Genomic DNA, 14,793 nt, shown 5'->3' with positions numbered 1-14,793 from the left:
TTTACAAGTATGAAATACTTGCATCTTGTGGAACTATAAGTTTGATTAGGCTTTACATGCGTGGTACCCGATAAAAAGTAGCCCATGTATTTATCTAGACGATAATCTATCTCTGTACCGAATTTCCTACTCATCTGATCAGCAGTTTTTGCTTTAAAAGAATAATAAACATACTTTTAACAAACTTTCCCCTTATATATTTTATAACGATAACGCAAAAGGCGGTTCTATTTACTAAACTAACTAGTCCTATCTTCCTAGTTCTGACACAAAAACTTCAAGTATGAAACCACCCCATCAGACAACTTCAACTTATATTATGATTTCCAGGTGAACAACGTGGACGAAGTACTGGAGCGTCACAACGACTTCCTGGAGTCGTGTCTGGGCGACTGCATGCTGATGAGCCCACAGCTCTTGAAGGCTGTCACCACACTCTGCCTGGTTTGCGTACAATTCTGCACATTCATACAGGTATAACGCATATAAATATAGTATATAGGTATAATTGCATGAGTTTATTTATATGGTGATTATTGTTTTTCAAATTTGGCGGGATAGAGTATGTCATATATCTGCGATAATTTGTTATAAAATTTTTGAAATGACTTAAATATTGTAAAAAAGGTTCAATCAAAAGGTTAGGAGGGAAGGTTTTGGAAAAAGGTTTTTATATGTCTTAGTATTAAGTATCTATTCTTTCAAATATTAAATGGTATTGCATGAAATGGTTATAATTTTTACGTTAATTAATTCGTGTATGTTATAACAAGCTTGCATTTATTATAATTTCTAACGCAGGGAAACATTATTGGCAGAGGAAGGTGATGATGATATTTTAATATACTTAATTACTATATTTATAACTTTTAAATATATTATATGTAAAGCAATATCTTATTTGGAGAAAATCTTTCTACAGCTGTAACACAAAATTGTGATGTAAATACAAAGATAAATTATTTTAATTTTTGCTTTCTATTTCTAGTTTTCAACTCTCTCCTTCTTTATTTATACTATCTTAGTGACCATTTCTTTTATTTATCTGTGTTAGATTCTATAATATGTAGTTGGTGATACTCATTACTATGATCTAAAAGAGAAGATTATATTAGAAAAATGTTGTGTGGTTTTATGAAACCACGGTAAAAGTGAAACTGTTCGAACGGTTCCGAACACTGCTTTGTGTAGCGCATGTCGCGTGACGGTCGGCTGCCGAGTAGGTATACCTACTTACAGTAGCGATACACGCGACATGCGATACACAGACCAAAAAGTTTGAGACGATGTAATAAAAGTTTCACTTTAATAACTGCGTTAAAAACAACCGACTTCAAACTTGCACTTGCAACATTTACAAATACAGACAAAAATGCTCATAAAATAAAAACTACTGGGCCTATCCGAATAAAATTTTTATGGGACCAATTCGACACCATCCCGCATCGAACAAAAAAAGAATCACGTAAATCGGTTCAGAAACCACGGAGTAATCGGTGTACATACATAAAAAAAAAAAAAAAAACATACCGGCCGAATTGATAACCTCCTCCTTTTTTTTGAAGTCGGTTAAAAATGAGTGTCATCTGATGTCCAATATGGTAATTAAACACTATACTTATGTATTTAAAATGTTTACCCTAGAATACAGGATATTTAAAATAAATGTTAGTTTATTGTAAAAAAATAAGTTAATGAGTAAAACCAACTATATCTTATATACCGTGTCAAAACTAGATGCTTCTTATGGCTCAGAATTAAATATAATTTATTTTATTTTGTATCTTTTAACGCTACCAAAACACTTTAATTGGCTAAGGAGATGCACAAGTACTTCGTGGACGCTGAGCTTAACAGTATGCTTGGATCGACGTATGACAATACAGAGTATAGTGAGGTATATATACATACAAGCAGTAATATCGTGTATGCACCCGCGTTGTTAATTCCACGTACGCACAGATCACGGTCATTTGTGTGAACACGACCTATATAATATATATATTTTTTATTGATTTCATTAAAGCATAATTTCGAATTCTGATGTTACGTTTTTAGAAGTCGAATTAATACAGTTAACGATTTTTAGCTGATACCGACATATAGAGTCAATTATATCCTAAAGTTTTTATTTTGTTTTTCTATTTACTTACTTATAATATTTGTAATCTTTTTTATGCGTCCGATGGCGTGGGCTAAAGCTTCAAATATTTAAAAGCTATTTAGGTACATATTTTTTTGCTGAATAAAACAATTGGTACATTTGTTTATTTATTTTTAATTTAACATCCAATTTTTATACGTGTTATCATCAGTAGTTTATACTCAATTGCTTCTTATCGATGATTTATATTTTATATAATTTAAAAGATTAGGAATTTTTTTAACTTTTTTTATTCATAAACCTAGGCCGTGATCACACTAAGTATTGTAACAAAGTAATGTCTCCATGTAGTATTTGTGTGCAAAATCATTGATGTCGTCTTTTATTTTTCATGACTCTTCTTTTCTTAGAACTGCGCGGTAAGTGTCCATTTATTTATGCGTTGTGTAACTTGTGTATGTAAATATTGTTATTTTTATATATTCTAACCCTTTTCACTTCAGCTCACGATTAGTAAAGTTGTATGTTGTATTCACGGTAGTTCTACATATACATATATTTCATGGTTTATGGAAACTAATATTAATTTTAATTAATAATTATAGTATAAGTATTGGTATAATTAAAAACTGGTAGGATAATATACATTGCTGAAGGGCTCTGGATAAAACAGGGTCACTTAACTTCACTGATTGATATTTTATTACAAGTAAGTTATAAGTATGTATTTGCAAGTTCAAGCAGTTTTGAAGATTTCTACTTTTAGACTTGTTTCTTTCATTTGAAGCTTGATCCTGAATGTTAAATTATCTTTTGATCCCTGTTCATAAGAGCTGTAACAGTTTTGCTAGTGGACAGCCGGTATGCAAGCTTAAGAATTTTTGTATTGAAACCCAGAAACGGTACCGGTCAAATGTGGCTACTTGACCACATTTTTTTACTTTTTCTTAGCTAACTTATTTATATTAAACTTTTATTAACATTTTATGATTTGTTCATGTCATGAATGATTTCATCATTCACTTTTACTAGGTATTTCTTTAAAATATATTGAATCTGACATTATTTACAAATAAACGTAATACAGGTCAAGTTGACACTGATGTGGTATCTTGACCTTGCACATCAGTTTTCATAGGTAGATGCTTAACATTCTTGTTTTAGGCTAAGTTGCTATTACTTTTTAATTCTTCGACTTTTTAAATATTGCAGCCCGAAGCTTTACAATAAACTGTTAGGCTCTGGCTACCTGGTCAAGTTGCCACGGGATTTGTAATGATTTCATACAAAGCATTACTTGTCGGATAGGGTTGTCACAAACAAGACACAAATTTTAATGAACTATTTATTTATTAAACTAAATTTAATACATATGTATATGTATATTACTTAATACTTATAGGTATTTATTAATAGGTAAGGAAACATTTATTTTTCATTAGAAATATGCTAAATCGTTGTCATCAAAGAGAGTATAAGTATCTGGATTGTCCGAAATTTGCAGCAAATTTATTGATTTTACTATGCAAAACTCGAAACAGATAAAAAAAGGAAAAAATGCAGTCACGTTATTTTTTGTGTCAACCCTAGGCGTAGGTCAAGTTGCCACGCAGCGGTCAATGGCAACTTGACCTAACCTGAGGCATCAATGCCCAAGCAAATATTTCGACAGATGAGCCTAAATTTGGATAGTTCCCACTGTAAAATCAATCTCTAGGGTTTATTACACAACATATCAAAACTGTAATCACCTGAGATGTGCAGTTTAAGCTCTACAAACATAATAATACTGATACCGGCAAAAGATCCTTAGTCACAGTCACACTTCGATACGTTATATTGCGAGAACCAACAGCGTTACCGCTTTAAAATTAAAATATGTTGCCAATTAATATTTTAAAAACCTACCAACATCGATACGTTAGGTCAATTTGCTTTCAATTCTACAAAATTTGATATTTTGTTGTTAAACGGAAGGTGTGGTCAAGTTGCCAAGTAAAGGTCAAGTAGCCACATTTGACGGTAATTGGTCAACTAACAATACCTATGTGGCCCATCGATCAGAGAAACTTTTCGAATTAAAAGTTGATAAACATCTTTAAAGGTAGCAAGCATAATCTCATAATAATATTTTCTGGAAAATTACGCCTCTTACACATCTATAAATACTTGATTGTTAAAAAAATATCCTTGTACAATAAGTTTTTTACTTTATTGATAAAAAATATTCTAATACAACAGACTACGGGCTGCGGCACAACAACCAGCGGTTCAGCGGATTCCTTCTCCCGTTCCGTGTCTCGCTACGGACTACGATTCACCGCGGCTTTGCTCTCGGTTCTAGCGATTATTGAGAGGATGGCTAGAGACAATAATACAAACAAACTGCTTAATATATCAGCCAGGTAAGTTTGGGTGATGAAATAGATTTATAAAAATATGTGGTGCAACTTCTTCGAGTTTCTGAATTTGAACAAACTGTTTGTTCAACGTTATAATTTACTGAAATAAATATTATTTGAGCCTTAAATGTTTTACATAAATAAAAAAGATTTAATCATCGACCTTAATTGTTAATTAAATGAACTCTTAAAGAAATTATGAATCAAATCTACATTTTCGTGTACACAATAAGCTTAAAAGTATTTTACTATAGAGATATCGTTTTATATAAAAATGCAGCGTAAATGTTTTATATTAATCTTACGCTGCGCACACATATGATAACTGGGAATATAATCCTTGATAGTCATATAACATAGTTAAAATTACACGTACGACTTATAAACTAAAAAATATTTTGTTTTCAGGTTAAATTTCAACACATACTACGTGAAAGAATTGGAGAAGTTTTGCGCTGACGATAAGTTTCTCGAGGGCGAAACGAAAAAATCTTCCTAGCGCCGCGCCCGGCGTGCGCGCCATCTTGTCACTTCTGTGTGATATTTTATTGTTCAACACCAAATATAGTACACGCACTATTAACTTTTATAAAGAAAGACAATGAAAAATCCTGTAACTGTATTTTAATGGAAATGGTTATAGAAATCGTAGCTAACTGCCGGAGAATTTAATTGAAATTTTTCTTTGTGTAACTAAGTTTTCTATATACACGCATTATAAACTTTAATGACCAATATAATAATAACCATATAACTGGATTTGTGAATAGCAACTGACTATATTCACGTGTGAAAATTTATTAATGAACACCATTAATATAGCACTTTGCACTATAAACTTTTGTAATCAATAGAATACCGACGATATAACTCGATTTGAAAATGGGGACTGGTTGTATTCATGTGTGTTTAATGATGAACACCAAAAACTACTCAACTATAAAATATTGAAAGCAATAGAATGACAACGATATTATTAAAATTCGTAGATGGAATACGATCGATCGATCGATCGATATGTGGAAATTTATTAATAAACACTAAAATTTAGCATTCGAAACATGAACTATGATGGCTTATAGAAATAAAATTAAATAATGAACACACTACAGTCTATACTATGATAACCAATAGAATGAAAAAATGTTTCTTGTAAGTAATGTAGATATTGGCATATTAATTAAAAATATTGAAGATACACAATAATTGCCCTTTGGAAATAACTTGATTTATGTTGTAGTAATGTCCCACGTAAAATTTACTTGTATTGAAAATTTACAAATTAATCGATATTATCATTCAAAATCTCGTCGAAGCCACAAATATCTCTCCAAAATTACTCATTAAATAAAATCTCAAGTACATAATATGTATATGAATTGGAAGCTCGAATTTTTAAAGCATTTATATAGTTTTCTAGGTTATCTTTATTAGGGAGCACCATGACAATATTTTAAGACAAAAATAATGTTTTTTCAAAATCAGCGCAAAATGCACTCAATTTGTAGTATTTTTAGCTGGACATATTCTCAAAATATAGGATTAGATTGTCCAATAACATAAGATAGGCACATACAATGATCTTATGATTTAAACATTGCCGAAAGCAATAAATAGGCTTTTAATTCACATTAATAATAATTCAAGTACAAAAATATTAACAAAATTATGGTAGTTATATTTTTACACAAGTATTAAATTTATATTTGAGATTTCCGCTTAAAGGTATATTTTTTGAAATAGATTATAGATACTGAAATCAAGGATAAACTTTCAAATAGATTACACTGAATTTAGTTTTAACGAAGAAATTATCATAGTACTCAAATTCATAACTTAATAGGCTTCTTGAAAGTAGTTATTCCATTAGTTATAGAATATAATACGAAAACCGATATATATATCAAGTAAAAAGCCGTCATTAAAAAGTACAATTATTTTTAATGCATGCAAATAGACTTAATATGGAACACAAATAATATACAAATAGACAATAGTAAAAGCAACTCCATTTTTATTTGTATCACAATCTGTATTGGATCTTAAAATTCAATATTCTATTTACATAAAGTATTTTAGAATATTTATAATGCATGCTAATCAAATATGAAATCTAAAATAAGGGCCACTCAAATTGTTTTATACCATTCATACATTGGCAGTTGACATCATGCCGTCTCACTTGCACTTATTGCGCATAGTTTATATTTTTCTAACATCATAATGTATGAGTAGTCTTCATTTTAGATTGATTCTTTATTGGCATTTATATTAGGAATGTTGTAATGTGTCGTTTTTGAGTACATGTGTTGTGTAATTTTTTGAAGCTTCCGTGTTAGTGTTAAATTAAATAAAATATGTGTAAGGAGCGAAATCTGTATCGATTTTAAAATTATAATTGTGATATTTTAAAACGTGTCATATAACTTAGCCATTAGATGTAAAAAGACAAAGTATTGGAACTGTTGTTTTTATATTTTCGTGCCATTGTTATAATAAATATGGATTTAAAGTTGCCCAAGAATCTGTTATATTTTTAAACAATAATTGTGATGATATGTAACTGAATAACATAATTAATTTTTGTCACAAAGATAGCTGGTCACTGCTTAACATAGTAATGTTAGTTAATGGTATTAATAAACTGCTTTTTTATACATATTATGTTTTATTTTTTAATCTCATCCCAAATCTATTTTATTCTCAACCCGTCCTTTAAATAGTCACATATTTGTGGACATTTTACACCACACTATTTTATAACGATCTACGTAATGTCTTGAAATGTTCAGATAAGTAATTAAAGCTGAAATTTATATCGAATACGTCTACGGTCCCTTGATGCTGTGAAAAAATCAAACATATAAGCCAACGCAATCAAAAGATACAGCCGTAATTGCTGAAAATTTTCGCAAATTTCGACATTCGCAAGGGAATCAAAACTCAAAACCTACAGGGTACTGAATCCGTAATCCCGTGAATTGAGAATCTTGGTACGAAGCAACATCTTAAAGCACAGATAGAGGAATAATTGCAAAAAATGTAAATTTTTAATTAAGTACATCATATAAAATGTATCTTTAATAATTTTAAAGTTTCCTGTCTGTCAACACCCTTTTTGCGTGGAGGTATCGGGCTGAAATTTGTATCGAATACTGAACTCTACCTTCCCATCAAAAGATACAGCATACAGCCGTTTATGCTGCAAATTATTGCAAATTTCGATATTCGCATGGGAATCAAAATCTACACTGTACTTCCCGTAAACACAGATTCTTGAAATTTTAAAGCAATGTCTTATAGCACAGATAAAAGAAAAAATTGCTAAAACATTTTTGAGTTACAACATAATAAAAAGTAGGTTTGTTCGGAGCCCTCGGTGCGCGAGTCCGACTCTAATTTGGCCGGTTTTATTTCCTATAATTCCTGTATACTGTATAATATGTAGTACCCTAACTGACTTGACTGTATAATTTGGTCAAGTGTAATAAGATAATATAACTGCCAATTGACGGCATACATGAGACATGCTTTCGCTGATGGGTGACAGGAGAGAATATTTGGTGTGCGATATTCTATATAAGAATTACTGAAACTTAAACAAACTGTACGCTTTCATACCCAAAACTAAAAAAGAAATGTTTTTACGAGTATTTATGAACAGTAATTTTTTAAACCGCCATCTATTTTGAAAGGTCGCTTCTACCCAGAAGAATGACTGAATGGTATGAAACTCGTTAGAGCTTAGTTAATATATCAGATGATTAATCATAAATCATAAGCCTTGTTCTTTACAAATTTATAAGATGCCGTATCCGTTGTCAATAATAGTACATAGTAGGAATACTTGTGCAAAAGCTAGCTCCAAAATCGTATTGTTCATACGTTCGGACTTCGGAGCTACGATGCCACAAATAGGACGCACACACTCAGTGACGAGTTTAACTTTTATCACGGCGTAAGATGGCGTAAGGACCGGTGCAGATATGGCGAAGCGCATACCCGTCACAACTCACACTCATCGTCATTACTCATTCGTATTGCAATTTTTCGAGATACACGTGTACATTCGCGAATAAAATGATGGACTAGGACATGTTATTGATTACATTACGTCTTGTAAAAGAATAAGAGTAAAGAAAAGAAGAAACAGAACATTTTGGGTTGACGCAATTTGAGAGCTGCGCGTGCGTGTCGGTGGCGCGCTCAGCGGCCGGCGGAGACCGAATACGGTGTGCGTCGCGCGCTACCGTTCGCATGTGACGATTCGATGCTCCTCGGGAATAAATTGTTGTTATTTGATTTTGAATATTATTTTAATTAGGAAAATGTCGATAATAGTATAATAATAAAAAATGCGCTGCGCTGCGCTGCGCCTCGCCATATTTGCGCCAAAATTAATTACTAGTGCGCTTTCAGGTTATATTATAGTCTTTATTGAGGTTCTAAATATTGTATTGATTTTTAAGGCATTATATGGCATAAATTATGTTAAGTTTACAATTAAAATAAAGAGGGATGAATGAAATAAAACTCAGTAATTTGGTGACAATATTCTATTTAATTTATAACAGACTTTTAAATACAATCTTACGTTGCGTAACATTCAAATTGGTTTCGGTAAACATAGCACATCACACTGCGGACTATAACAATAAATATATCGCATAACATTGGAATACTAATCTAATTTGAAGATAAAAATTATATTTGCAATATCGTAAATTCTTTCGTTTCGACAATGACACAAGTATGACTTCAAACATGCATGACTTCAATATGTATAAAGGAACTCCATTATTATTAAAACATACTGTAAAAGCTTCATCCCTAGTCTAAAAATAGCCAATAATAAATGAAAGACAAAACGAGTATCTACTCTACAATACCAAGAGCCCTGTTTGCAATCAATTTATAATTCACTCATAATTTTAAGAACAAACACAACAATCGAACAGTTAACACAATTTCATTAACCGAACATCCATGTAAAAAAAAATACCCAACAAATTCTACCACTTTGGAAGGGGCATAAGAATCCTAAATAATATCACTGTTTTTCACTACAATGTAATGTTACACTTGATACGTAAATTACCTTAAAAGCGTTTAAAATACACTAAAAGCGAAATGGTAACTGAAGTAACTATGTTGTTTGTGCACATTGAGAAAATAATTAACAAATCAGTCCCATTAACATTTCATTTATTTTAATATTATAATGATAGTCATGAATCTTTCTTGCATGCAAAATCCGACTAAGTACAAAAGCATATAACCTTTTAACGAAATCAAAAGGTTACTTGAATAGGACTGATTTCTAAAAGCGTCATTATAATTATAACAGCTTTATAATTTGCACTTGGCGCAAATATTAAGACTAAACTGTCTTATGTTACTAACTACCTTTGTTTATATAAAATACATGAGTGCAGATGCCGCGTTAGTAAAATTAATGCATAAACAATAAAAAACTTAAAAAATTCCTAATTCATTCTCAACTCTCTAAAATCGTAACGCAAATTATTCCATTAATGAAACAAGAATCAAGTGTAATAGCTTACTAATATTTTTAGCTTCGTTCCTATTTTCCTGACGAATTTCCAAATTACTGTCATGTGTCAAAAGACGCTTACAAACATGAAAAAAAAAACTCTTGATTCTAAATTTAGTTCTTTTCAATGAAAAATATATTTCTATTGTCTATTTCATTTTTCGTTATTGCATAAGCATATTGCATATTTAACATTGATTATTTTTTAATCAGATATCGAACAATCGATCCATTTATCTTTGGGAGAAATTTCATACATGCACATTGATAATAAAAAGTAAAAACACAACTTTTTATTTAATTTTCAAGTTTGTACGCGCCCATAACGTCAGAAACACGCAAGAACAAAGGGGGTATAAGTAAATAACGCCTAACGCACATAATTTCGCCTACGAGTATGTACAGTACAAATTCACTAATTCACAGACTAGAGTCGTCTCGCGATCACCACATGTGTGTCTCTCGGATCTCGCTTATAATTTGACCGGCGCGCTGCAGAGCCTGAAAAAAGTAAAAAATAAATGTTATTTGCTTGGTTACTTATTTCATGTGTTACAAATTATAAGGTCGCGTCATGTAAAAAGAACGCTGACGGTTAAGCTGCGCATTGGCGATTTATAGGTCTATTTGGTGTTATGAGGTGGTATAAGAATAACAAATATGTAGTTGCGAAGCCACGACTCGAGAGCCTACTTCAAACATAAAATAAGCAGCAAATAACTTTCGTGCTAAACTCGATACATGACAAAACACACCCCATCACTTTCATCCAGCGTTCTTTTTACATGACGAGTACTGTACATATTGAGATTTTTTTAAAGAATAGAAAAAATCTATCGCGATTCAAACCAGCGTCTTTCGCCTTACCAGGGCGACCCTGATATCACGGCGGTGATCCCGCCAGAGCAATCGAATTTCTTCTTTGATTTTATGAACTTCAAATGAAATTCGTATTTTTCTATTTTTAAAAATTTCTCGTTTATGACATTTCAATGCTATAAAATTAAATATCACATTCAAATTACACATTACCTGTCCGTCAACGATTAACTCAAAAAAACTACTGAATCGATTTTCATTCTGTTTACATTAATGTTTGGCGCTATATTCGAGGATGGTTTTACTGACCCGTCTCAAAATGCCACCTGTATAATCTCTACTAATCTCTATGTTGCCGCAACAAAATCGTGCGGAACGGAGCGTTGCGACTGCGTCATCGCGTCGTCACGTCGCGGCGCCGTGCGATTGGCCGCGGATTGAACCCACTGTCCTCTACTACTTCGACTCGCCACGCAACCGCTGAGCAGGACACTCCCTCACTAAAAATCAACTGTACCAAACCGCACTCTGTAATTTTAATCAATAAACTTTATACGCGCAAGTTTAATTGTCTTCTTCTTTCGTCGTCAACATTTCTGGACCTTCGACACCGGATCACATCCTGGATTTTGGAGACGCAATCGGCGAAGAAGTCGCAAAATTACAGTGCAGTTTGGTAAGACGGCCAGCTAATTTATCCAACCCTGTAAAGCTTCATCTGAGTGATACTGTGCTTTGTATATTCCAGAGCTTTCGGTGTTGCTTGCCTCCTCACGTGCTTTTACGCTACCGAAGAATCTGCTTCACGTGGCACGTAAGTACTTGTAGCTTTTTACTTCAGTCATTATGTCTCTTTCTGAGCAAAAGGAGCTTAAGGATTTGAGGAAAAAAAGGGGGTTAATCAAATGCAGGTTAACGAATTTTAAGAAATATGTTTCGTCTTTTGAAAACGTGGATCTTGATACACATCAAAGGGCAGAACTAAAATTACGTATACCAGGTGCACAAAGTTTAATGAACGATTTCAACCAAGTACAAAGTAAAATCGAAGATCTTGTCCCGGAGTCAGAAACGGATAAACTCATAGAATCACGCGTAGAGTTTGAGAGGGAATATTATGTTGTCCTGGCGATGCTGGACTGCATGGTAAACCCAGATAATTCCGAGGATAGATCTGTTAATAAATCCATTGACTGTTCCTTAGCGCACGACCATACGACCTGTAACAATTTTAATAACGATTCAGTAAAATTACCGACTATTTCTGTACCTAGCTTTGACGGTTCACATGAACACTGGGTAGAATTTCGCGATACGTTTTCATCCTTAATTCATAATTCGAAAACAATACCACCGGTTCAAAAATTCCATTATTTAAAGGCGAGTTTAAAAGGCGATGCCAAAATCGTTATAGAAAACGTTGAATTTTCATCCGAAAATTATCTGGTTGCATGGGAGCTTTTATTACACCGTTTTAATAACACGCGATTGATAGTGCAAAGTCACATTAAGGCAATATTTTCACTTCAAAACGTCTCAAGAGAATCGGCTATTCAATTACACAATTTAATTGATACAGTTTTAAAAAATTTACGTATTCTTAAAATCTTAGGAGAACCCACGGAATACTGGGACACTTTGATTATTTATATCGTAGTTTCAAAGTTAGATCCTACCACTGAACGCGAGTGGGAACAATTTAAAAATACCTTTTACAAAATAAACAAGGACAAAATTATTAAACTAAACGATTTATTAGAATTCATTAAAGAAAAAGCCGATTTATTAACTACACTATCCGTAAATCACAATAAACCTAGTATTTCAAATAACTCAAATAAATTTTCTACTTACCAAAATAAAAATTCATCATCCAAAATTCATTGCAACAAAGTTTCGGATAACAAACAATCTAAATCGCAATCCAATAAGTCGCGCAGCCATTACAAGTCATGTTTGCTATGTAGCGAAAGGCATCAGCTGTATTCATGCCAGAAGTTTCTCGACTTATCTCCGCAACATAGGGTTAATTTCATAAATGATAAAAACTTATGCATGAATTGTATGCGCCCAGGTCATTTAGTTGGTACTTGTCTTTTTGGTCCGTGTAGAAAGTGTGAACAAAAGCACAATAGTTTACTTTGTGATGCAATTAAATTATCACCAATTAAACAAAATACAGTGACGTTAACTACGTACGAGCACCCCTCGCTTACTAATACGCATCCCGTTTCAGTGGTTTCAGTAGATAACGCACACATGCAACTTCAATGTATTAATCACGCACAAACCGTTATGCATACAAAGGATGACAATTATTCGCAACAGATTGTCATATTGTCTACGGCGATAGTTGAAGTATATAATGAATCGGGTGAGTATTATTGCGCACGCGCAGTTCTAGATAGCGGAAGCGAGCGATCCTTTATAACGCAATCGTTTGCAAATAAATTAAATATACGAATATTACAGTCCACTCAACATATTCACGGTGTAGGTAATTCTATTACGCAATGTTCGCAATCTTGTAACATTGAAATTAAATCGCGCGACGGGAGCTTCACTGCCCGTTTTCAATGTTTGATTTTGCCCCAAATTACATCAAAATTGCCTACAACCACGGTTAATTTAAATCAATTTAATATTCCTCACAATTTATTGTTAGCTGATCCCAATTTTTACGAAAGTCAACCTATTGATTTACTGATCGGTGCTGATTTATTTTGGGAATTAATAACTGAAGGAAAAATGCGCCTGAAAAGTGGTCCTTTCCTTCAAAACACCAAATTAGGTTGGATAGTGTCAGGTGCAATTAAATCTTTTCCGTATACTAGTAATAAAAAATTATCACATATTAATTGTAATTATTCGACATTATCCACGGAAGATGATTCACTCGATAAGTTAGTTAGGAATTTCTGGGAATTAGAAGAATTATCCGCGCCTAGCAATAAATTACAGCAATTATCGAGCGAAGATAATATTGCTTGTGAGGAACATTTTATTCGCACAACACGTCGACTTTCCGATGGTCGTTTCTGTGTTTCAATTCCGTTGAAACAATCACCTGAGTTATTAGGTAATACACGCGCACAAGCTGAACGTCGTTTTTACGCATTAGAGAAACGTCTTCAGCAAAATACTAATTATAAAAAGATGTATTCTGATTTTATACAGGAGTATATTAATTTAGGTCATATGAGTCTCGTCAATACGTATGGGAATCCGCACTATTTCCTACCGCATCATGGTGTGTTTAGGGAGCACGCCACCACAACTAAATTACGCGTAGTTTTTGATGCGAGTATGAAGTCTAGTTCCGGCGTATCATTAAACGACATACAAATGATTGGACCTGCTATTCAAGGTGACTTGATTTCTATTTTATTACGTTTTCGCGAGAATAGGTATGTTGCATGCGCTGACATTGAAAAATTTTACAGGCAATTGAATATTGCTGAAGATCAGCGTGACCTGCAGCTGATCTTGTGGCGGGGTGATCCCTCAGAGCCGCTGAGGGTGTACCGACTCAACACCGTGACGTACGGAACGGCATCCGCACCGTATCTAAGTTGTAATGTTTAAAGGAATTAGCCAAACACTCGAATATTCCGTATGTAGCCGATACTATTAATAATTGTTTTTACGTTGACGATCTCATAGTTTCATCGAATTCTATATCCGAATTAGAAAATATTTGTAAAGAAACTAGTAGTCTTTTAGAGTCAGCTTGTATTAAATTACGAAAATGGATTTTTAGTCATAATTTAAATTTAATTACGCCTAGCGTTAATGAATCGCAAACACACGATCTATGTTTACTGAATAAAACTTGTAACAATAAAACTTTAGGTATCGGATGGAATAGTCTCGATGATTATATTTATTATTTCACGCAAATTATACAAAAGAGT

General features: G+C 32.8%; 2 protein-coding genes and 1 long non-coding RNA gene across 4 annotated transcripts in view; 1 reads left to right on the top strand and 2 right to left on the bottom strand.

The window, feature by feature from the left end:
- Nucleotides 1-5,504, top strand: part of LOC149902282 (gamma-tubulin complex component 2-like) — a 28,818-nt gene extending 23,314 nt beyond the window's left edge. The window contains exons 13-16 of one of the 2 annotated variants that reach the window (XM_090110307.1): nucleotides 331-474; nucleotides 1,820-1,897; nucleotides 4,346-4,509; nucleotides 4,915-5,504. In XM_090110307.1, coding sequence (XP_089966433.1) covers nucleotides 331-474; nucleotides 1,820-1,897; nucleotides 4,346-4,509; nucleotides 4,915-5,005 — 477 coding nt within the window. In that variant the 3' untranslated portion in view covers nucleotides 5,006-5,504. The remainder of the gene's footprint in view (nucleotides 1-330; nucleotides 475-1,819; nucleotides 1,898-4,345; nucleotides 4,510-4,914) is intronic. The other variant, XM_090110306.1, reaches the window with a different exon arrangement.
- A 4,351-nt stretch (nucleotides 5,505-9,855) lies between these two features.
- The window catches only part of Drp1 (dynamin related protein 1), a 28,165-nt gene continuing 23,227 nt past the window's right edge, over nucleotides 9,856-14,793 (bottom strand). Inside the window, exon 16 of the mRNA XM_090109771.1 lies at nucleotides 9,856-10,561. Coding sequence (XP_089965897.1) covers nucleotides 10,505-10,561 — 57 coding nt within the window. The 3' untranslated portion in view covers nucleotides 9,856-10,504. The remainder of the gene's footprint in view (nucleotides 10,562-14,793) is intronic.
- On the bottom strand, nucleotides 11,876-13,892 carry LOC149902281 (uncharacterized). The gene is made up of 2 exons (XR_016457534.1): nucleotides 12,734-13,892; nucleotides 11,876-12,099 (listed from the first exon to the last, which is right to left on the bottom strand). It is a non-coding gene; the product is annotated as an uncharacterized LOC149902281 (long non-coding RNA).

The sequence above is a fragment of the Colias eurytheme genome, chromosome 15, assembly GCF_061535395.1.
Source record: "Colias eurytheme isolate Ceu_HAF_F1 chromosome 15, ilColEury1 Martin Lab GWU primary, whole genome shotgun sequence".
NCBI classification, from domain to species: domain Eukaryota; kingdom Metazoa; phylum Arthropoda; class Insecta; order Lepidoptera; family Pieridae; genus Colias; species Colias eurytheme.
The sequence above is the reverse complement of the archived record's forward strand: the minus strand, read 5'-3'. Positions and strand labels throughout refer to the sequence as shown.